The 23,482-nt window shown below is 45.0% G+C and overlaps 1 protein-coding gene across 1 annotated transcript in view; it reads left to right on the top strand.

Moving 5' to 3' along the window:
- Nucleotides 1–23,482, top strand: part of RHPN2 (rhophilin Rho GTPase binding protein 2) — a gene marked incomplete at both ends in the record, with an annotated part of 72,096 nt that overhangs the window by 8,777 nt on the left and 39,837 nt on the right. Inside the window, one exon of the mRNA XM_080704387.1 lies at nt 12,724–12,839. Coding sequence (XP_080560513.1) covers nt 12,724–12,839 — 116 coding nt within the window. The remainder of the gene's footprint in view (nt 1–12,723; nt 12,840–23,482) is intronic.

Below are 23,482 nucleotides of genomic sequence, written 5' to 3'. Positions count from 1 at the left end.
CTGGCTACACACAAACATTTTATAGATAGACTGTTAAATATGGTGCATGCACCTGTAAGTAGGTCATTGGGTGGGTCTGGAAATACATTTGATTGAACATTTTAGTGGTTTCAGCTGTAGTGGGAAGCGCAAGTATTACTTACTATTTGGAAAAATTACTGTTGATTGGCACACAGTAGGTGTTTATCCAGAGTTCTAGAATTCACTGAAGGCAATCTCTAAAGGTTATGGTTGTGTTGATTTAAGTCATGGCTACCCCTCTTACTGTGGGAATGAACTGGGATGCTGAGGGGAGGCCTCTGGGCCTCAGTGGCCAGCCCCAGCACCTGGTGGAGATCGGGAAAGGGCAGGAGGGATATTTACAAGTACAGAGTTCATGTTTTTATTTGTTTTGGATGTGGAATAGCTAGATTCTCTCCATTCAACCTGCCTTGAATCTCCAGTGTGGTGGAAAGTTAAATTAGATGTATGTGTATATTGTAGGGTTTCATATGCTATTTTTGTGCTTTCTGGTTGACAGCTCTGGCCCATCTTATAAACGATTCTATTTTTCAGAATTTGGTGGTTAAGAAAGGGATTGCATAACCAGGAAGGAATGAAAAAGGCAGAGAAAGTATCTTTGCTGGAGAAGTGACTGGAAGCACCTGCCCTCCTTTGTGGCCTTGTGAGGGCCTCTGACCAGGAGCTGCCCCCTCCCTGCCCTCAACTCAGGCTCAGTTTTACTCCTGTCCTTTACATTCCAAGCTTGCACTTTGCCCAAGTTTGTTGGAAATAAATCTACATATGTGGGCTTTATTATTTTTAGTTTTTATTTTTATTTTTATTTTCATTTTTGTGGTGCTGGGGATTGAACCCAGGGGAATTCTATCTCCGAGGTACACCCCCAGCCCAATTTTTTATTCCTTATTATTATTATTATTGTACTGGGGTTCCTGGAAACCCTTTTATACTCCCAGACCTATGTTTTTATACTTTTTAAATTTGGAAACAGGGTCTCTTAAGCCAGCGTGGTTGGCTTCAAACCTGCGATCCTCCTGTCTCTGCCTCCCAAGCGCAGGGATTACAAGCGCGCGCCACCACACCTGGCTAATTTTTAAATTTAATTAAATTAATTATTTTTTTGTGTGGGTCTGGGGATGGAACACAGGGGCATTCAACCTCTGAGCTATGCCCCCTGCCCTATATTTTATTCTTTATTTTGAAACAGGGTCTCACTTAAGTTGCGGAGGGCCTCACTAAGTAGCTGAGACCGTCTAGGAACCACCGTCCTCCAATCTCAGCCTCCTGAATGCTGGGATTACAAGTGTGCGCCACCATGTCCGGCTCTTATTCTTTATTTTTGAAACTGGGTCTCACTAAGTTGCAGAGGGCCTCACTAAGTAGCTAAGTCTGGCCTTGAACCTGCAATCATGTCTCAACTTCCCAAGTACTGGGATTACAAGCTTGCACCACCATGCCATTCGGGCTTTATCTTTGACCATGTGGAAAAGGGTTTCCACTAATGCCCAGGGTGGAAAGGAGGCTGATGCCAGGAGACTGAGTAACCCCTGCATGGGTGGGGACTGCAGAATTCCTCCAGGCTACCTTCCAGGTGGTCTGGTCAGTGTCAATTGCTGCAAGAATCTCACTTTTCTTCCAGTTTTTGCCTGGGTATTACCTTTTTTCCCTTTGTGGTCCTGGGGATTGAGCCCAGGAGCATTCTACCTCCGAGCTGCACCCCCAGCCCTATTTTTTTATTCTTTATTTTGAAACAGGGTCTCATTAAATTGCAGAGTGTATAAGGGCATATGAGTGTATATTGATACAATACGATTTTTCAGTCTAAGTAAACTTATTCTAGTTTTCTAGTTTGTACTTTTTTAGTTGCAGGTGCTAGAGTTTCCAACCCCAAATGGTGTAGGCTACCTCCCTCCAATAGACTCCAACTCAGTAATAAAAAGGGAAAAACCTCTGATGAATGCAACAACATTGGTGAATTTCAAATCATGATCTTGAGTAAAACAACCTAGACACAAAAGAATTGGTGCTGAGCATGGTGTCACACACCTGTAATCCCAGTGCTTAGCAGGCCAAAGCAGAACAATCACAGGTTTAAGGCCAGCCTCAGAAACTTAACAAGGACTTTGGCAACTTAGCAAGACTTTGTTTCACAATTAAAAGTACTAAGGGTTTAGCTCAGAGGTAGAATGCTGCTGGGTTCAGTCCCTAGTGCTACACTGCGCGTACACACACACACACACACACACACACACAAGAATAGATACTATCGGATTCTGTTTACATGGTTCTAGAACAGGCAGAAATCTTTTGCAATAGAAATCAGAGTCTGTTGCCTAGGGATGATAGAAATGTTCAATATTTGAAATGGGCATGGAGGGGCACACTTGTAAATCTTGTACTTGGGAGGCTGAGACCAGGAGGATTGTAGGTTTGAGGACAGCCTCAGCAAATAGACGTTCATTAACCTAACAATACCCTGTTTCAAAATGAAAATAAAGTAGGATGAGGGGGTGTAGGTTGGAGGTAGAATGACCCTGAATTCAATCCCCAGTGCCACACACACAAAAAAATAAATTTATAGGACTGGTGGCTTTACAAGTATATACATTTGTCCAAACTCATTGTACCATATATTTAAAAATCTGTCTACTTGATTTTATGTAATTAAATTATGTAAGTTCAAAAAAACAGTCTTAGCAAGGAAGGGAATGAATTGGCTCCTGTAGCTAAGTCCAGGCTTTAGGCCTGGCTAGATCAAGGGCTCAAGTGAAGTTACTAAAACTCTTTCTCTTGCTGGGCATGGTGGCGCATGTTTATAATCTTAGCATTTGGGAGGCTGAGACAGGATCGGGGTTCGCAGACAGCCTCAGCTACTACTTAGTGAGGCCCTTTCTAAGTCAGTGAGACCCAGTTTCAAAATAAATAATAAAAAGTAGTGGCTGGCGTGGTGGCGCACGCTTGTAATCCCAACATTTGGGAGACTGAGACTGGAGGATCGTGGTTTGCGGACACAGCCTCAGCTACTTAGTGAGACTCCACAACTTAGTGAGATCCTGTTTCAAAATAAAGAATAAAATATAGGGCAGGTGGTGTCACTCAGAGGTAGAATGCCCTTGGGTTCCATTCCCAGTACTGCAAGAAAAGTTAAAGCTCTTTTTTTTTTTTTTGGTACTGGGGGTGGAACCCAGAGGCTTTCTACCTCCGGGCTATACTCCCAGACCTTTTTTATATTTTATTTGGAAACAGGGTCTCACTAAGTTGCTGGTAGCCTCACTGAGTAGCTGAGGCTGGCTTCGAACCCGTGCGATCCTCCTGTCTCAGCCTCCCAAGCGCGGGGATTACAAGCGTGCGCCACCACGCCCGGCTAAAGCTCTTTCTTATGTCTGACGTTTACCCTGTTTGGTTCCATTTCTGGGGAGGCAGTGACCTATTGGTAGAAATATGGCTCTAGTTGCCCGTCCTCATTTCCTCCTAGGTTCAAGGCCATTGAGGGCGGGCCTCTTCTTGGTGATATATGAGCACATATCTTCTGTGCTCATCTCTGAATCAATCTCAGGGCCAGGGTCTTGATTGTTCCTCTTGGGAAGGGTGCAGAGAAACAGGGTTTACTACCACTGATCATCATGGGCTGTACCGTGTATCAGTGTTCCTCAGAGGACACAAGGTGATGCTGGGCAGCCCTTGACCAGGAAGCACGTGGTGGGATGCCTTGGAGTTGTCAGGCAAGCTGCCTCACACATTTCTACTGCTTTGTGTGTCTTGTACCTTTTTCCTTTTTTCTTTTTGCGGTACTGGAGATGGAACCCAACTGCATTCTACCTCTGAGCTATACCCCTAGCCCTATTTTTTAGTCTTTACTTTTTAACAAGGTCTTGCTGACTTACAAAGGGCTTCACTAAGTAGCTGAGGCTGTCCACAAACTGCGATCCTCCTGTCTTGGCCTCCTGAATGCTGGGATTACAAGTGTGTGCCACCATGCCTGGTTTAGCTTTTTTTTTTTTTTAAACTGGGATTTTAAACCCAGCAGTACAGGGCCGGGCGTGGTGGCTCACGCTTGTAATCCCAGCGCTTGGGAGGCAGAGACAGGAGGATCGCATGGGTTCGAAGCCAGCCTCAGCTACTCAGTGAGGCTACCAGCAATTTAGTGAGACCCTGTTTCCAAATAAAATGTAAAAAAGGTCTGGAAGTATAGCCTGGAGGTAGAAAGCCTCTGGGTTCCACCCCCAGTACCACCAAAAAAATAAAAAATAAACCCAGCAGTATTCTACCTCCGAGCTCCACTCCCAGCCCTTTTTATATTTATATATTTCTACCTCCAGGATATACTCCCAGACTTTTTTTTTTTTTTTTTTTTTGTGAGTCTGGGGATGGAACCCAGGGGAATTTGACCTCCGAGCTACACCCCCTGCCCTATTTTTTATTCTTTATTTTGAAACTGGGTCTCACTGAGTTGCAGAGGGCCTCACTAAGTAGCTGAGGCTGTCCACAAACCACGATCCTCCAGGTCTCAGCCTCCTGAATGCTGGGATTACAATCATGCGCCACCATGCCTGGCTCAGACCTATTTTTTTAATATTTTATTTTGAAACAGAGTCTCACTAAGTTGCTGAGAGCCTCACTAAGTAGCTAAGGCTGGCTTCGAACCCGTGTGATCCTCCTGTCTCAGCCTCCCAAGTGCTGGGATTACAAGTGTGTGCCACCACACCCAGTTTATTATTATTATTATTATTATTATTATTATTATTCTTGAAACAGGGTCTCACTATGCTGCTGAGGTGGGCCTCAAATCTGTGATTCTCTGTCTCATTCTCCTAAGTATACTGGTATTACAAGCATGCACCACCACGCCTGGCTCCTCATAGCGTGGTGTGTGTGTGTGTGTTGCTGAGGGCTGAGCCCAGGGACATTCTAACTTTGAACTATATCCCCACCCCTATTTTATTTTTTATTTGGAAACAGGGTCTCATTAGTTGCTAAGAGCCTCACTAAATTGCTGAGGCTGGCTTCAAACCTGTGATCCTCCTGTCTCAGCTTCCCATATAACAGTATTACAGGTACACCACCATACCTGGCTCTCATAGCTCATCCTAAAGCGCCAGAAAACGCATGGGCTAAAGTCCCCTCCAACCTTATTGCTGGTATGGTCCCTGGCACCTCACTATAACCTCCTTGCCTTGGAGCTGTTGGATCCAAGATGCTGCACTCAGGTCCACACAGGTGTCTGACTCCTGGCAGATGCCCTCAAAGCAAGAGATGATGCTGAAGGTTCACTCAGTACTTGCTCTGCTTGGGTATTAGCTGTCTGACCATCCTTTCACAGTGCAAGACTGACCAAAATGCTTGAACCTAGTCCTGGTAAGGGAACCAGGTAGGAGAACGTCTCATTTCATTGTAGGGAGTTTATCAAAAGTGACCCTTAGGGCCAGGACAGCTCAGGTGATGCCCTGACTTCCAGGCTAAGCTGTGAGAGCTGCTTCCCTGGCCCCTCATGCCAGCCTCCACTACAGTTTTGGAGCAGTTCTATATTCCTGTCATGAAAAAGACTGCCACTGAGTTGGAGGGACTGGTCTGGAAGCTGTGTTTTCAGGGCCAAAGTCATGCTGTTAGACAAGACCAGGGAGGAGAAATATGTGTGTGAGGACTGTGGAGCCCCCTAGAGAGGAGTCTCTGGTAGGGGCTCCTGGTCGCTCATAGCTTCTGGTGATGCCAGAGGGTCTTCTTGCTGGTCTGGCCCAGATTTACCTCTCTGGGAAGTTTCCAAGCTGCCTGGAGGGTGTTTCTGTGTTCCCAGCAGGGCCTAGCATTCCTACCTGTCAGTAAGAAGTAATGTAGTTTTGGGTCCAATTACTCAGTCAAATCTAATCCTAAGCATTCCTAGGCCTTATCTAGAAACTTGACCCCACATCTGTGGGCTGGTTAGGGAGTAGCTGAAGTTGGTTTAAGTCTAGGAGCAGGAAAAAGTTCTTATCCTTGTGCTGGTAAGGCTGCTTATCTGAGCTCTGGGAAAGTACATAAAGAAATTAGTTATTAAAGCTTCTTTGTAAAATGAAACACAGCATTGGTGAACCATGTAATTCCTAGTCAAACTGAACCAGCCCTTTATAGTAATTTTCAGAATTGGAAAGGTAAGAGACTGACAATTATTTTATCTTTTTAATATTAAGTTAGTTTAACATTAAAGACATTTTTTATCTTACATCTGAAAAGAGAGTTTCCTGATTTTAAGTTTAAATTAGAGATCGTTTAATGGTTTACAAGATACTAACTTCAAGATGAATTCCAACTCAGATTATGGATCTGTGCAGTTTCAACTTGGGGGAAAAATGCCATGTTAGATAGGGAAAACGGAGTGGAGGTGGGGGCTGCCTGGGGAACAAATAGTGGTAACCTGCTGGGGAGTGAGAATGAGACATTTTTGTGGAAGGAGAAACCTAATTCATCTGACTTGCTAGTCCAGAGAATCTGGGGACCCTTGAGAAAATTGTGCTGTAGCTGTAGACATCTTTCTTTCCTTCCTTTGGGTCCAGGCTTTGGGTGTGGCGCTATCTCAGGCTGGGAGGCTAGATGTGTGCCTAGCTGCTGGAGCTGAGATGGCAGTGACGCAACTGGGGAGAGATAAAGCAATTTGTCTTGGTATACTGCTCTCCAGGCCACTCCCTGGGAGCGGCCACTGGGGGCAGGTCCTACAGATAAGCTACAAGGAATTTAGTCCTAATGCAGATCCTAGGACTTCTACCTGTCTAGGGTGGGGAGAACACCATTAAGTTTGTTTGTTTGTTTGTTTTGGTCCTGGGGATTGAACCCAGGGGCACTATACCCTCAGCCATTTTATTTTTTATTTTGAAACTGTTTCTCTTGTTGCTGAGACTGTCCTTGAACCTGTGATCCTTTGTTTCAGCCTCCCAAGTACTAGGATTATGGGCATGGGCCACCATGTTTAAATGAAACTTCGCTTCTGATCATAAATTTCATAGGATGAAACATGGTAATCCAAATACCGCAGGAAATAATGGGCGGAGAGCACAAACAATCATTGAAAAAGAAATCAAGCTGTGCGTGGTGGCACACGCTTGTAATCCCTGCGCTTGGGAGGCTGAGACAGGAGGATCCTACAGGTTCGAAGCCAGCCTCAGCTACTGAGTGAGGCTCTCGGCAACTTAATGAGACCCTGTGTCCAAATAAAATATAAAATAGGTCTGGGAGTATAGCCCAGAGTTAGAAAGCCACTGGGTTCCACCCCTAGTACCACCAAAAAAAAAAAAAAAAAAAAAAGATTTGTTTGTTTTTGAAACAAGGTCTCTGAGAGCCTTCCACTTGCTGAACTTGCAATCCTCCTGTCTCAGCCTCCACCTTCCAAGTACTAGGATTACAGGTGTGTACCACCATGCCTGGCTATGAGATATCTGCTTTTTTGTTGTTGTTGAAGTGGGGATTGAACCCAGGGCATTCTACCTCTGAGCTACCTCCTCTTCCTCCCCACCCGCCGCCCAATTTTTTTATTCTTTGAGACAGGGTCTCACTAAATTGGGGAGGGTTTCAGTAGCTGAGGCTGATCTCGAACCTGTGAACCTCCTGTATCAGCCTCCTAACCACTGTAATTCTTATTTGTGGGTCTGGGGATGGAACCCAGGGGCATTTGACCTCCAAGCTACACCCTCTGCCCTATTTTTTATTCTTTATTTTGAAACAAGGTCTCACTAAGTTGCGGAGGGCCTCACTAAGTAGCTGACGCTGTCTGCGAACCAGGATCCAGGATCCTCAGGTCTCAGCCTCCTGAATGCTGGGATTACAAGCGTGTGCCACCACGCCCGGTTTAAGTACTGTAATACTTAATGTAAGTGTGTGCACCACTACACCTGGCTGAGCTATCTTTTTTTTGCAAAAATTAAAAAATAATACTTTTGAACTCAACAGAGACAGGTAATCCAGTTTGAAAATGGGCAAAGAAGGCTGGGTATGGTGGCGCACACTTGTAATCCCCGCACTTGGGAGGCCGAGACAGGAGGATCACACAGGTTCAAAGCCAGCCTCAACTACTTAGTGAGGCTCTCAGCAACTTAGTGAGACCCTGTTTCCAAATTAAAAAAAAAAAAAAAAAAAGGTATGGGAGTATAGCCTGGAGGTAGAAAGCCTCTGGGTTCCACCCCCAGTACCATTAAGAAAATGGGCAAAGAGCCAGGTGTGCTGTGGTACATATCTGTAATCCCAGTATTTGGGGAGCCTGAAACTGGAGGATTGCAGATCTGAGGACAACCTTAGCAATAAAAATGGGCAAAGAGACTGACTTGGTTCATTCGTTTGTTCGTTCATTTGTTCGTTCGTTCGTTCATTCCTTCCTTCCTTCTTTCCTTCCTTTCCTCGGGGGATAGAATCCAGGGGCATTTGACCTCCGAGCTACATCCCCTGTCATATATTTTATTCTTCTTCTTCTTTTTTTTTGGTGGTACTGGGGTTCCTGGAAACCCTTCTACCTCCGGGCTACACTCCCAGACACCTATTTTTTTTAAAATATTTTTTATTTGGAAACAGGGTCTCTTAAGCCATCGAGGCTGGCTTCGAACCTGCGCGATCCTCCTGTGATAACAAGCGTGTGCCACCACGTCCGGCTTTATTCTTTATTTTTAAAAAAGTCTTACTAAGTTGCAAAGGGCCTCACTAAGTAGCTGAGACTGTCTGCAAACCGTGATTCTCCAGTCTCAGCCTCCCAAATGCTGGGATTACAGTGTGCTCCAACCATGCCCAGCTTGCCTGCCTGCCTGCCTGCCTTGCCTTGCCTTTCCATCTTTTTTTTTTTTTTTTTTTTTTTTGTGGCTTTAGGGATTGGACCTAGAGGCATTCTACCTCTGAGCTAAGTCTCAAGCCTAGTTTTATTTTTTTTATTTGGAAACAGGGTCTCACTAAGTTGTCAGGATTGGCTTTGAACTTGCGATCCTCCTGTCTCAGCCTCCCAAGTACTGGGATTATAAGCATAAGCCACCATGCCCAGCTCGAATTGATATTTCTGTAAAGGAGATATACTAATGGCCAATAAATCCATAAAAAGACTTTTTACCACTTGCCTAACCAGATTCTGTAGAGAGGTTCCAAGGAGACTGATATAGAGCAAAAATTCTTATCTGTGCCAGTTTGGTCAGAGTACAAAGTCTCCAACCACTGCCTCTGAAATTATTTTTACCCTTTTTTTTTCATATTGGGAATTGAACCCAGGGAATAGTCTACCTCTGAACTACATCTCCAGCTGCTTTTATTTTTTTTACTTTAAAACAGAATATCAAGCTGGGCATGATGGCGCACACTTGTAATTCCAGTACTTGGGAGGCTGAGATAGGAGGATCACAAGTTTGAGGCCAGCTCGAGCAACTTACTAAGACCCTGATTCAAAATAAAATATTTATTTATTCATTTATTTAAAAGTTAACACACTACAAAGTTTATTTATTTTGTGATACTGGAGATTAAATCCCAGGACGTTCTACCTCTGAGCTGCACCCCAGCCCTATTTTATTTTTTGTTTTGAAACTGGGGATCGCTAGGTTGCTAAGGGCCTTGCTAAGTTACTGAGGCTAGCTTTGAACCCGTGATCCTCCGTTCTCTGTCTCCTGGTTTGAGCTGCATTTTCCTGATTGTTAGTGAGGTTGAGATTAGGCTGGAAGTATAGCTCAGTAGTAGAGCACTTGATTAACGTGCACAAGTCCCTGGATTTGATGTTTCCAGCACCAAAAAGGGAAAAAAACTTGAGAGGCTGAGATAGGAAGATCACAGATTCAAGGGCAGCCTCAGCAACTTAGGCCCTCAACAACTTAGTGAGAGCCTGTCTTTTTTTTTATTTTGAAGTACTGGGAATTGAACTCAAGAGCATTCTACCTCATACCCACACCCCTAGCTCTATTTTTTATTCTATATTTTGAAACAGTCTCATTAAGTTGCGGAGGGCCTCACTAAGTAGCTGGGGCTGGCTGTGAACCTGCGATCCTCCTGTCTCAGCCTCTCACCCGCACTTGGCGTCTTTCTTAGTTTTTTGGTACTGGAGATTGAACCCAGAGGCATTGCACCTCTGAGCTACATCCACAGTGCTATTTTATTCTTTATTTTGAAACAGGTCTCACTAAGTTGTTGAGGACCTCCCTAAGTAGCTGAGGCTGGGCTTGAATCTGTGATCCTCCTATCTCAGCCTCCCAAGTACTGGGATTAGAGGCGTGCATTACCACGCCCAGGATACATGACTTTTTTTTTTTTTTTAAAGATTCTGTGTATAGGTGGGATTGTTCTATATGTTTCTTTCTTTGCCTGGCTTATTTCATTTAGCATAATATCCACCAGGTTTATTCATGTATATATCAAATGGCAGGATCTCCTTTCTTAAGGCTAAATAATAGTCTTTGTGTGTGTCTGTATATATATAAAATATCTCACAATTTCTTTGTTCTAAGTGGATGAATTTTATAGTTTGTAAATTGCATCTCAAGATGTTTCTAAAAGCTGGGCGTGGTGGTGCACGCTTGCAATCCCAGCATTTGGGAGGCTGAGGCTGGAGTATCATGAGTTGCAGATAGCCTCAGCTACTTAGTGAGGCCCTGTGCAACTCAGTGAGACCCTGTTCAAACTAAAGACTAAAAAAGAACAAGGGCTGGGGGTGTCGTTTGGAGGTAGAACGCCCCTGGGTCCTATTCCCACTACTGGGGTTGGGGGAGAATGTTTCTAAAAAGAAAAAGTCGTCACTTAGTAATAGTGAGCAAGGGATACCTTCGTTCGTTCGTTTGTTCCTTCCTTTTTTTTGTGTGTGTGGTACTGAGGGTGGAACCCAGGGGCTTTTCTTCCTCCAGGCTATACTCCCAGACTTATTTTTATACTTTATTTGGAAACAGAGTCTCACTAAGTTGCTGAGAGCCTCACTAAATAGCTGAAGCTGGCTTCGAACCTGTGCGATCCTCCTGTCTCAGTCTCCTAAGCACTGGGATTACAAGTGTGAGCCAACATGCCTGGCTTATTCCTTTCTTTCTTTTTTTGGTGGCACTGAGGATTGAATCCAGGAGCATTCTACATCCGAGCTATACCCCCAGTCCTATTTTATTTTTATTTTGAAACAGAGTCTCACTAGTTTGATGAGTTTCACCAATTGTTGAGGCTGTTCTTGAACCTGTGAACCTCCTGCCTCAGCCTCCCAAGTACTGGGATTACTAGTGTACACTACCATACCTGATCTGATCTTTACTAGGGAATAATTGGGCTAGTACACAGGTAGCCTTAAAGATGAGCCTTAAAGAGACAGTAATTCTGACCTAGAAATACATCTTAAAGAAAAAAAACCCAAGGTTTATAAAGATTCAATTTTATAACTATATACCAAATTAACATATATATATATATATTTGAAGATACTTAAAAATAATCTAGTTTTCCAACTTTAAGAAAATGGTAATGCCAGGTGTGTGGTATGCACTTGTAATATCAGTACATGGGAGGCAGAGACAGGAGGATCACAAATTCAAAGCCAGCCTTAGCTACATAGGCCCTCTGCATTTAGTGAGAGACCCTGTTTCAAAATAAAGAATGAAAAATAGGGCCAGAGGTGTAGCTTGGAGGTAGAATGCCCCTGGATTCAATCCCCAGTACTGAAGAAAAACAAAAAAGAAATATAGTGGTAAGTCTTTAGCCAGTTTGGTTCCACATACCTGTAATCCCAATAGTTGGGAGGCTGAGACAGGAGGATTACAGGTTTGAGGACAGTCTCCTTCAACAAGTCATGAGAGACCCTCATCAACCTGGCCAGACTCTGTTTCCACATTAAAAAAAAAAAATAAAATAGGGCTTGGGGTGTAGCTCAGAGAAAGAAAATGGTAAGTTCTGGAAAAAAAAAAGCCAATATTATACAATCTTAAAATACTGAAACCAGGCATGGTGGTGCATGCTTGTAATCCCAGCACTTGGGAGGCTGAGACAGGAGGATCGCACAGGTTCAAAGCCAGCCTCAGCTACTTAGTGAGGCTCTCAGCAACTTAGTGAAACCCTGTTTCCAAATAAACTATAAAATAGGTCTGGGAGTATATCCCAGAGGTAGAAAAGCCCCTGGGTTCCACCCCCAGTACCAAAAAAAAAAAAAAACCCACAAAAAACAAACAAACAAAAAACAAAAAAAGAGAAAGAAAAGGTTATTTATTTATTTATTTATTTATTTATTTATTTTGCGGGTCTGGGGATGGAACCCAGGGGCATTCGACCTCTGAGCTACACCCCTTGCCTTAATTTTTATTCTTATTTTGAAACAGGGTCTCACTGAGGGCCTCACTAAGTAGCTGAGGCTGTCTGTGAACCACAATCTTCCGGTCTCAGCCTCCCAAATGCTGGGATTACAAGCGTGCATCACCACACCTGGCTAAAAGGTTATTTTTTGTTAAACATTTTTCTGCTCTATGCGGTGGTACATGCTTGTGATCCCAGTACTTAGGAGGCTGAAACAGGAGGATCACAGGTTCCAGGCCAGCCTCAGCAACTTAGGTTCTCAGTAACTTAGTGAGACCCTGTTTCAAAATAAAGAATAAAATAGGGCTGGGAGTGTAGCTCGGAGGTACAGTGCCCCTGGGTTCATTTCCCAGTAACACACACACACACACACACACACACACACACACACACACGGAAAAAAAACCCTTTCTGCTTTATTAAACTCATCATCCTGTTTAAAGTCGCTGATCTCTGAAGGGCATCTCTTCTTTTTGCATTTAGGGTTGTAATCCTCTAGCACAGACTGGCCGGAGCAAACTGCAGAATCAGCGGGCTGCTTTGAATCAGCAGATCCTGAAGGCTGTACGCATGCGGACAGGAGCAGAAAACCTTCTCAAGTAGGTGTCTCTGGCTTCCCTTCCTCAGCTGGCCCCTGAGTTCTATCCATCTGTTCCCTACCTTCCTACTCCTGTCTCTTGGATTCAGCTTTGGGATTCCTTCTCATGTCTGGTACTGGAGCAGGTTCTTTCTGGCCTAGAACTTGGCTGTGTTAAAGACAGATATTTTGCCAGGTGTGGTGGCCCACGCTTGTAATCCCAATACCTGGGAGGCTGAGACAAGAGGATCGCAGGTTGGCTGCCAGCCTCAGCAACTTGTGAGGTCCTCCGCAGCGTAGTGGGACCCTGTTTCAAACTAAAGAATAAAATAGGACTGGAGGTATATCTTGGAGTTAGAATGTCCCTGGGTTCCATACCCAGTATTACCAAAAAAGACCCCACAAAAACCCAAAAGGTATTTTGCTCGCCCTTATCGGGTCTGGGAAGGGGAGTGGTGGGCAGTGGGATTTCCTGGCCAGAAGCCCAGTTCTTGTCTTGGTGTTAGTTTTCTCTGCTTCCTGTGGGACTTCACAATTTTCTCCACAGTCTGGTGTAGAATCGCTGCTTGGTGGATGTAAGGAAAATGAAGGCATAAAGGAGGGAATGGGATATTTCTTTTTTTTTTTTTTTTTTTAGTGGTACTAGGGGTGGAACCCAGAGGCTTTCTACCTCTGGGCTATACTCCCAGACCTATTTTATATTTTATTTGGAAACAGGGTCTCACTAAGTTGCTGAGAGCCTCACTAAGTAGTTGAGGCTGGCTTTGAACCTGTGCAATCCTCCTGTCTCCGCCTCCCAAGTGCAAGGATTACAAGCGTACGCCACCACGCCCGGCTTATTTCTTTATTTTATTTATTTTTATTTTTGTGGTAATGGGGATGGTAAAGGGTTCTTCTACCTCTGGACCCTATTTTATTTTTTATTTGGAAACAGGGTCTTGCTAGTTTGCTGAGAGCCTCACTAAGTTACTGAAGCTAGCTTCAAACTCAAAATTCTCTCAGCTTCCCAAGTACTGGGATTACAGTTGTGTGCCACCATGTCCGGCTCAGGGAATAGGACATTTTTTTTTTTCTTTTGCAGTACTGGGGATGGAACCCAGGGGCATTCTACTTCCAAGCTACATACACCCCCCAGCCCTAATTTTTTTTTAATTTATTTTGAAATAGGGTCTCACTGAGTTGCAGAGGGCCTCACTAAGTAGAAGCTGAAGCTGTCCTCGAACTGTGGTTCTCGTGGCTCAGCCTCCCAAATGCTTGGATTACAAGTGTGTCACCATGCCCGGCAGGGAATAGGACATTTCTATTGACAGTATTCATCTTTCTTTTCTTTCTTCCCTTTTTTGGGGGGGGTACTAGGAATTGAACCCGGGGCATTTTATCTCTGAGCTATACTCTCAGCTTTTAAAATTTTAAAACAGGGTCTTTCTAACTTATTGAACCTGGTCTCAATAACTCCTGTTATTGACCTCCCGAGTATTGGGATTACAGGTATGGGCCTCCACATCTGTCAGCTGTCCACCTTTCTGATGTGAGGGGCCATGATCCTGGCATGATGGTCCATGCTTGGTCCCAGCTACTTGAAAGGGTATGAAAGAGTGTTACTTGAGTGCAAGGTCTCAAAAAAAAAAAAAAAAAACCCAGAAAAAAAAAAACCAAAACAAAACAGAAGAAGGCAAGCAAGCGAGCAAGCGAGCCAGATGTGGCAGCGCATGCCTGTAATCCTGGTACTTGGGAGGCTGAGACAAGAGGATCCTGGCGCAAGCTTCAGCAACTTAGTCAGACCCTCAGCTACTTAGTAAAACCTTGTTCCAAAATGAAAATTGAAAAGGACTGAGGGTAGCCGGGCGTGGTGGCTCACACTTGTAATCCCTGCGCTTGGGAGGCGGAGACAGGAGGATCACGCAGGTTCGAAGCCAGCCGCGCTGGGTTAAGAGACCCTGTTTCCAAATAAAAAAAGTATAAAAATAGGTCTGGGAGTATAGCCCGGAGATAGAAGGGTTTCTAGTACACACACACACACACACACACACACACACACACACACACTCTGAAGGTATAGCTCAGAGGTAGAATGCCCCTGGGTTGTATCCCCAGTATCACTAAATGGAAAGTAAATGGAAAGTTAGTGAGGGGTGCAGTGCAGCCCCGTGCTCTTGTCACATTCATGGTTATGCTCTGGTGGTGAAAGGGTTGCTTACTGGTCAAGCACAGAACTCACTGAAACCTTACCTCTGTCTAGGCAGCTATAAATCCTTCCCACACCCTTAAATAAAACAAAAGACACGCTGCCAGCTTTCTTTTGTTTATGAAGAGGACAGTTTCCTCTTCCTGCAGAGTTCTTGGGGTAGATCTTGTTGCCCCCTTGCCACCTTACAGCAGGTAGTAAAAGGTGGGCACCATTCCTTCTGCTTAGGTGAGCTAGGTAGGTTCATCCAGAAGAGACGTTTAGTGCTTGCAGAGGTCTAGAACTGCAAAACCTCTCAGGAAAGGGACTTAGTCTACTAGCTGGAGACTTTAGTTCCCTTGGAACTTCCCAGAATTTTCAGGAATTTCAGGGGTGGGGGCTGGAAAAATGTTTGTAAGGTTATGGATAACAAGTGTTCCCAATGGGTCACGTTCCCCTTCCAAGACCAGGGTAAGCCCAAAGGCTTCTTGGGAGTTTACTGAGAAAAATAAATAAATATGCCCACTGAGGATTAGTAAGTCACAAGGTCCAGGGCTCCCAGCCTCTGGTGGTCACAGACAAATGTCCCATGTGTGATCAGCAGCTCTGAAGGTGCCACTTCTCTGAGCACTCAGTAAAACAGGAGGAGGGGCTCTTTTTCTTTGTTTTTATTTTTGTTACTGTGGATGGAACCCAGGGGCATTGTACTTCCAAGTCACATTCCCATCCTTTATTTTATTTTATTTTTGTGTGGTAAACAGAGTCTTGCTAAGTTGCTGGGAGTCTCACTAAGTTTCTGAGACTGACTTCAGACCAACGATATCCTGTCTTAGCTTCCTGAGTACTGGGATTACAGGCATGCACCACCATGCCCAGATAATCTTTTTTATTTTGAAATAAGGTCTTGCTGAGATGCTGAGGCTAGTCTTGAACCTGCCATCCCAGGAGTTTTTCTGAACCCTATCTTGGGGCATTTTTTTCCCCAGTACTGGCTACATCTCTAGGCCTATTTTATTTTATTTATTTATTTAATTATTTTTGCAGTACTGGGGAGTAAACCAAGGGGCATTCTACACCAAGCTATATCCCAGCACTATTTTTCTTTAGTTTGAAACAGGGCCTCACTAAGTTGCAGAGAGCCTCACAAGTAGCTGATGCTGGCTGCAAACCTGTGATCCTCCTGTTTTAGCCTTCCAAATACTGGGATTACAAGTGTGCATCACCATGCCCGACTGATTTTATTATTATTATTATTATTATTATTAATTACTATTGTTGTTGTTATTACTTGAGGTACTGGGAATTGAACCCAGGGGCATTCTACCTCCAAAGTATACTGCTGCCCTGTTTTATTTTTTACTTTGAAACAGGGTCTCACTAAGTTGCAGAGGGCCTTACTCAGGGTCTCACTAAGCTGAGGCCAGCTGTGAACCTGCAATCTTCCTATCTTAGCCTCCCAAGTACTGGGATTATAAGGGTGCATCGCATCATGCCCAGCTTATTTATTTATTTATTTATTTATTTATTTATTTATTTATTGCGGGTTTGGGGATAGAACCCAGGGGCATTTGACCTCCGAGCTACACTCTCTGCCTTATTTTTTATTCTTTTTTTTTTTGTTGTTGTTGTTGGTACTGGGGATGGAACCCAGGGGCCTTCTACCTCCAGGCTACACTCCCAGACCTATTTTGTATTTTATTTGGAAACAGGGTCTCTTAAACCAGCTGAGGCTGTCTTCGAACCTGCGTGATCCTCCTGTCTCAGCCTGCCAAGCGCGGGGATTACAAGCGTGCGCCACCACGCCTGGTTTATTATTCTTTATTTTGAAACAGGGTCTCACTAAGTTGTGGAGGGCCTCACTAAGTAGCTGAGGCTGTCTGTGAACCGCGATTCTCCGGTCTCAGCCTCCCAAATGCTGGGATTACAAGTGTGCGCCACCACGCCTGGCCCAGTTTATTTTTTGTTTTGAAGCAGGGTCTCACTAAATTTCTGAGAGCTTTGCTAAGTTGCTGAGGCTATGCATTCCTTCAATCCTCCTGTCAGTCTCCCAAATACTGGGATTACAGGTGTTTGTCACCATACCCAGCAGGATAAATTCACTTCTAAATTGGTCTGAAAAGAAAGATGCTGGACAGCATGTTTGTATATGTGTGCTTCCCCTCCACCCCCAGCCCTGGGCATTGAACCCAGGGCCTTGCACATGATTAGGCAAGTACTCTACCACTGAGCTGCAAGCATAGCGCTGTGTGTGTGTGTGTGTGTGTGTGTGTGTGTGTGTGTGTGTGTGAGACTGGTGATTGAACCCAGGAACATTCTGCCTTTGAGTTGCAGAGTTGCAGAGGGCCTCACTAAGTAGCTGGGGCTGGCCACAAACCTGTGATCCTCCTGTCTCAGCCTCCCAAATACTGGGATTACAAGCGTGTGCCACCATGCATGCCTGGCTAAGTCTAGCCTTTTTTTTTTTTTTTTTTTTTTTTTAACTTTGAGACAGCATCTCACTAAACTGCCCAGGATAGCCTTTTAAATTGCTATCCTCCTGCCTTAGCCTTCTGAGTAGCTGGGATTGCAAGCATATGCCATTGCATTCAGCAGACATGTTCTTTTATAGATGCACAAAAGGATAAAGAAAGAAACTCTTAGTAGATCCAGGGGAGAGGGTAGAGATGATTCTTTTTATTTATTAGTCCCTTCAGTGTTTGAATTTGCTTTTATCAAGTACATGAATTACTTTAACTTGTCTTTATTGTGAAATACTGCAGAGGTCCAGAAGAATAAAATAGGCAGCTTGAGTTGGTTTTGTTACTCCCCAAACAGCAGAGGACAGGAGGTCCTGGGCGGGAAAGTGTCTGGGAAACTCCTCTGTAGCTCCTTTTGTAACTGAGTGCAAAGGAGGTTGTTACTAGAGGAGACTGGGGAGGTAGATTTTGGCTTTAAAATGTCTTGGCGTACAGTTTGTAATCCCAGCATTTGGGAGGCTGAGAGGGCAGGATCAGGGAGGATCACGGCTCATAGACAGCCTCAGCTGCTTAGTGAGGCCCTCTGCAATTTAGAGAGACCATGTTTCAAAAATAAAGAATAGAGCATGGTGTGGTTGAGCAGGTTTGTAATCCCAGTACTTGGGAGGCTGAGACAGGAGGATCGCACAGGTTCAAAGCCAGCCTCAGCTACTTAGGCTCTCAGCAATTTAATGGAACCCTGCTTCCAAATAAAACATAAAATAAGTCTGGGAGTGTAGCCTGGAGGTAGAAAGCCTCTGGGTTCCATTTTCAGTACCACTAAATAAACAAACAAACAAATCGGGCTGGGGGTGTAGCTTGGAGGTAGAATGCCCCTGGGTTTCATCCACAGTATTGTAATTAAAAAAAAAAAAAAGTCTGACAGTTCCCTGGTCCTAAGACAGTTGTCCTGAGGACAGTCAGCTTGTCCTAGACATGCTGTCAGCTCCCACAACACAGCAGACCTCAGGGGGCCTGTGCATCTCTGGAGAGGCCCCTTGGTTTTGCACCCTTCCCCTGAGCTGGGATGGCTGGTGTGTTTGTGGCCCTGGGCTCTGGCCGCCCTTGGATAGACCAGCAGTATGAGGTGCAGGTGAGGGCCTGTTTTTCTGATGCTCACCTCTTGTGGAGGGGAGACTTTTTTTCCCCTGTACTGATCAAACCAGGGCCTCATGCATGCTAAGCAAGTGTTCTAACACCAAGCCACACCCTCAGCCCCCAAGGAGAGTCTTCCATATACAAGTAAACAAGTCAGATCACATTAGGAAGTGATATTTCTTAGGGCGTGATGGAATGGAGATGTGATGATGGAGCTTGACTCAGGTGGCATAGCCTCAGAGACACGTGGTAATCAGGCGGGCTTCTTCTGTGTGCTTGCTTTCTCTTCTCCTTTCTCTCCTCTCTCCCTTTTTGTAGTACTAGGGCTTGAACCCAGGGGCATTTTACCTCTGAGCTACCCCAGCCCTTTTTATTTTTTATTTTGAGTTACTGAGAATCTTGCTAAATTGCTGAGGCTGGCCTCACACCTGTGATCCTCTTTTCCTGGCCTCCCAAGTACTAGGATTGTAGGTGTGTGTGACTGCATGGTTAGGCAGGGGGCCATGGAGTTCCTCAGGCAGTCACTGAGGCAGCTCTGTCTATTCTGTGAGTGGCACCAGCATGCAGGCTCTGGGGAGAGCCCTGCTCAGGCTCCTGTCAAGCTGGCAGTTGTGGAGCGGGTGGGGTGGGGGTGGGGGAGGAACTGGATTGTTAATGATTCCAACAGTGACCTGAAAGTTCAAAGTGCCCCACTCTGTAGAATGTCGTCAGAGGAAGCCCTGAAGGTATTTATTAATCTGACTCAACCGACACCAATGGTTTCCTGAAAACAAATAAGGCGGTTGGCCCAGCCTAGCTGTGGCCCTGCATGGCCCCTGGGCGACCCATTGCAACGACGTGGCCATTGCTGTGAGCAGAGGAGTTTCCGTCATTCTGCACCTTGTTCTCTCTTCTGATTCCCAGGGGTGCCCCTGCAGCCCCCAGGTGCAGGGAGAGCAGCTGGGATGGGACAGGGGCATGTTTGGGGAAATGTCTCCAGAAATACAGGCTTGGAAGCAAGGGTCTCTGTCCTTACCTGCTCGGGTAGACACCACAGCTGGGCTGGGGCTGAGCGTTGGGTGCCCGTCAAGGTCTTCTCTGAGCCATGTCAGCCAAGAGTCCATGTACTTCCTGGCATTTGATTAGGAGGGTAGTAGATATCAGAAAGGTGCCTTTTCAGCTGAGCAAGGACAATAGTCTCTCTCCTCTCCCAATTTATTTCCCTCCCTTTAGAAAATCTGAGGTCAAAATGTGATGATATTTCTCTGAAAGCAAGGTGGTCTTTGTGAAATTTAAAGTAGGTTGCTACTTCAATTTTAATAACTAGTTCTTTTTTGGGGGGTGGATTAAACCCAGAGGCATTCTACCTCTGAACTCTACCCCCAGCCCTATTTTATTATTATTCTGAAACAGGGTCTTACTGGGTTGATGAGAGTCTCACTACTTGCTAAAGCTGTCTTCGAACCTGCTATTCTTCTGTTTTAGCTTCCAAGTACTGGGATTATAGGTGTGAGCCACCATGCCCAGCTTAGTAACTGATCAAGGGCAAGTCTTTGGGCTTCGACTGCCCACTTAGACTGGTAATTGTACTAGAACATGAGCACTTCACTCTAAGGTTTGCAGTGATTAGATACACATAGGATCGGTCTGTGGTACAAGAGGGAGTGGTGGAGACTGTGATGAAGTACATAGGCATATTCCCTCTCTGGAGGGGCAACTGTAATTTGCCCCCAAGAGGGCAGGACCCAGATTGTTAGATCTTCTTATTTTTGTTTCCCCTAGGAGAAGCTGGAGATCCCTCATATTTATCCTCTTCCTCCCTCCCTCCCCCTCTCTCTCTCTCCTCCCCCCCCTCTTAAAAAAACTTGCAGTAGTACACATGTGTAATCTCAGTTACTCAGAAGGCTGAGGCAGAAGGATAGCAAGTTTGAGGCCAGCCTGGGCGGCTTAGTGAGATCCTGTCTGAAAAAAGAAAAAAATCTAAAAAAGGGCTGGAGATAGTTCAGAGATAGGGCGTGGTTCAATCCCTAGTACTGGTGCACTAGTCGCATAGGCCTTAAGTCCAGTTTATGCTCTCTTAGACAGAGGGCATGACATTTTAGGGCAGGAGTAACGGGATGGCCTTGGCTGTAAGGAGAGTGTCTTGAAGGCAGTGAAGCTAACTGCTACACACACAGTCAGTTCTGAGTGTGCGCGTGTCCACACCACTTGGGTGTGCGAGCCCTTCAAGGCCAAGGCCGGGGGCAGATATCCTGCCACTCCGCCTACTCTGCTGGCCCAGCCAAGTGGCCACACAACACCATGGGGTAGTCCTCGTGCAGTCGCTCAAGTCCCTGGCAGAGCAGGATTCAGGACCACTGAGCTGCCTGAGTAAGGCCTGTGAAGCAGGCTCAAAGCTTGTTCTCAGAGGGGCAGATTTACTAAAAGACTTGAGAGAAAAATTACAGAAAACAGGGACACATGGGTTAGAATGCAAAATCCACAAAAATGCAGGGACGTTACAGAAATTCTCTGTAACCTTACAGGGATGTTACAGAAATTCTCATGTGTTCTCTGCTGGACTTGGGTCAGATAAGCCACTGTCACATAGACTTTTATGGTAGAAAAGATCTCAGAAGCAAAGCCGTCACCCAGAGCAGTTGGAGGTGGACTCCCTTCTTCTCACACTTGGTGGCTCGATCACTCAAGGAGAGTAAGTGAGACACCTTCTCATTCTTTATTCTTACAGTATATACATGCTCTTCATGAAAAACCCAAGGAGCGGGCCTTCCTTGGAAGCCCAGAACAGAGGGAGGTCATGGAGAATCATGGGGGGGTCCTTTCTGGGCAAGAAAGACTGACACACCCTTCTGTGTCATCCTGATCAATCTCAAGTTCTCTTTTGTCTATGATATCACTTACTCAACCACAGTGGCCTCAGGAAATACATACCCAAACAAAGCTGGAAAACACAGTACATTTCTCTGAAAAGGCCCATAGAACCATTAGTGTTCATCCAGAAAGGCAGCTGGGTATAGAACATGAGCATAGGAGAGACCAAGCCTCTAACCCTTAATTCCTGAGTTGGGCCAGCTGGTTCTGTTTTTATCCATTGCCCCCAGAGATAGTTGGACATGCCCACCATCTTGAATTGCTGTTTCTTATTGGAGAAATCTTCCAGAAGTTCTGTGGGTATTTGGTGGGTGTCTTGAGGTCTCTGTTTCTGTACTTATCTTGAGCTTAGTCTGCTGCCAAGAGCTGGTCAGCTGACTCTAGGGAGCAGTCTTCATGGTGCCATTTGTTCTTCCAGGAACTGAAACTTGTTGAGCTCTCATGATATAGAAAGGACTGTGCCAGCTCCCTGGAGAAATACAAAGAAATAGGTTTGTTCTCTAGGAGTTATAATTGTTTATCTTGCCTCATTCCAAAAGAGATTTGAAGCACATTTGTACAGCATGTGAGATTAAGCAGGAGTGAATAAGGATATGAAGGCAGGAGGAAGAAGAATAAACGAGACTTAGCTATAGCTGGAGCTAAGGTTAATACGTGCCACAAAGTCCTGTATATCTTATTAGATGTGAGCCATAGTTGTGTCTGAGCTTCCTGGCAGGCAGTATGAAGGAAATGTGATTTGGAACACATTTTATATTCATTAGCCAAAAGGCAACACAGTGCTAAAAAGTGAACCTGTTTCCAATACCGTGGGCTGAGAAATTTTTCTTTCCCAAATCCTTGTGGGTAATATTGGCTGGTAAATCATTTTCTCAATAACACCTCTGTGGCACAGGTTTTACAGGCTGCAGGTTGTGACCAATGGTGTGTAATAAAATCAATTCAGTGAGTTGCTGTGGCATAATAAAAAATAAATATTTGGTCTTGGTTCTCAGTGTTCCTGGTATGTAGCTCCTAAAACTCTGTCCTCTGTGTTCCTGGCACAACTCCTAAAACCCATGAAATCTGAGTAATAAGAGTACCTTTTGTATGCAAATGAGGTGACTCCTGGTAGAAGTCTTCAGAATGGGACTGATCCCCAGGAAGACCAAATCATGATGAGAGGACTGGAACTTTGAGCTTCCCACTCCCTCCCACTTCCAGAGATGGGGGGTGGTGGCTGGAGAATGAGGTCAGTCACCTGTGGCCAGTGATTAATTAATCATGTGTGTGTAATGACCCTCAATAAAAACCCCTCAATGATGTGGTGTAGGTTGCTTCCAGGCTGGCGAACTCATTGAAGTGTGTCCTGCCCAGAGATCGTGGAAGCGCTGCAGGCCTCCCTTCCACGCTTTGCCTGTGTGTCTCTTCCATTTCTCTGTTCCTGAATCGCATACTTTTTAAATGAACCAAAAAGAGGTGAAGTGTTTTTCCTGAGTTCTGTGAGTCATTCCAGTGAATTATCAAACCTGAGGAGGGGATTGCAGGGTACCTATGCTGCACAGTGAGAAATCTTGGTATCGCCTTCTCCCAGGACTTGTGACCAGTGACTGCAGTGGGGTCAGTCTTGTGGGACTGAGCCCTAGACTTGTGGGATCTGCTGACTAAGGGAGCTGGAACCAGAACTCAGTTGAATTCTTGGAAACCCAGTTGATGTCAGAGAATCAGAGAATTGGCGAGTTTTGAACACACATATACACACGCGTGTGCGTGTGTTTGTTTATTTTGATACTAGGGGTTGAATCCAGGAACATTCTACCTATGAGCTATATACCTCTAGCCCTTTTTATTTTGAAGTAGAGTCTTGCAAAGTTGCTGAGGTTGACCTTAAAGCTGTGATCCTCCTGTCTTAGCCTCCCAAATACTAGGATTACAAGCCACCACACCACACCACACACTAAAATCTTTGTTTTTAAAAGTTGAAATGAAGCTGGGTGTGGTGGCGCATGCTTGTAATCACAGCGCTTGGGAGGCTGAGACAGGAGGACCGCACAGTTACGAAGCCAGCCTCAGCTACTT

Source organism: Muscardinus avellanarius (genome assembly GCF_963383645.1).
Source record: "Muscardinus avellanarius genome assembly, chromosome: 10".
Lineage (NCBI taxonomy): Eukaryota > Metazoa > Chordata > Mammalia > Rodentia > Gliridae > Muscardinus > Muscardinus avellanarius.
Note: the sequence above shows the minus strand (reverse complement) of the source record. Positions and strands in the feature narration are given on the sequence as shown.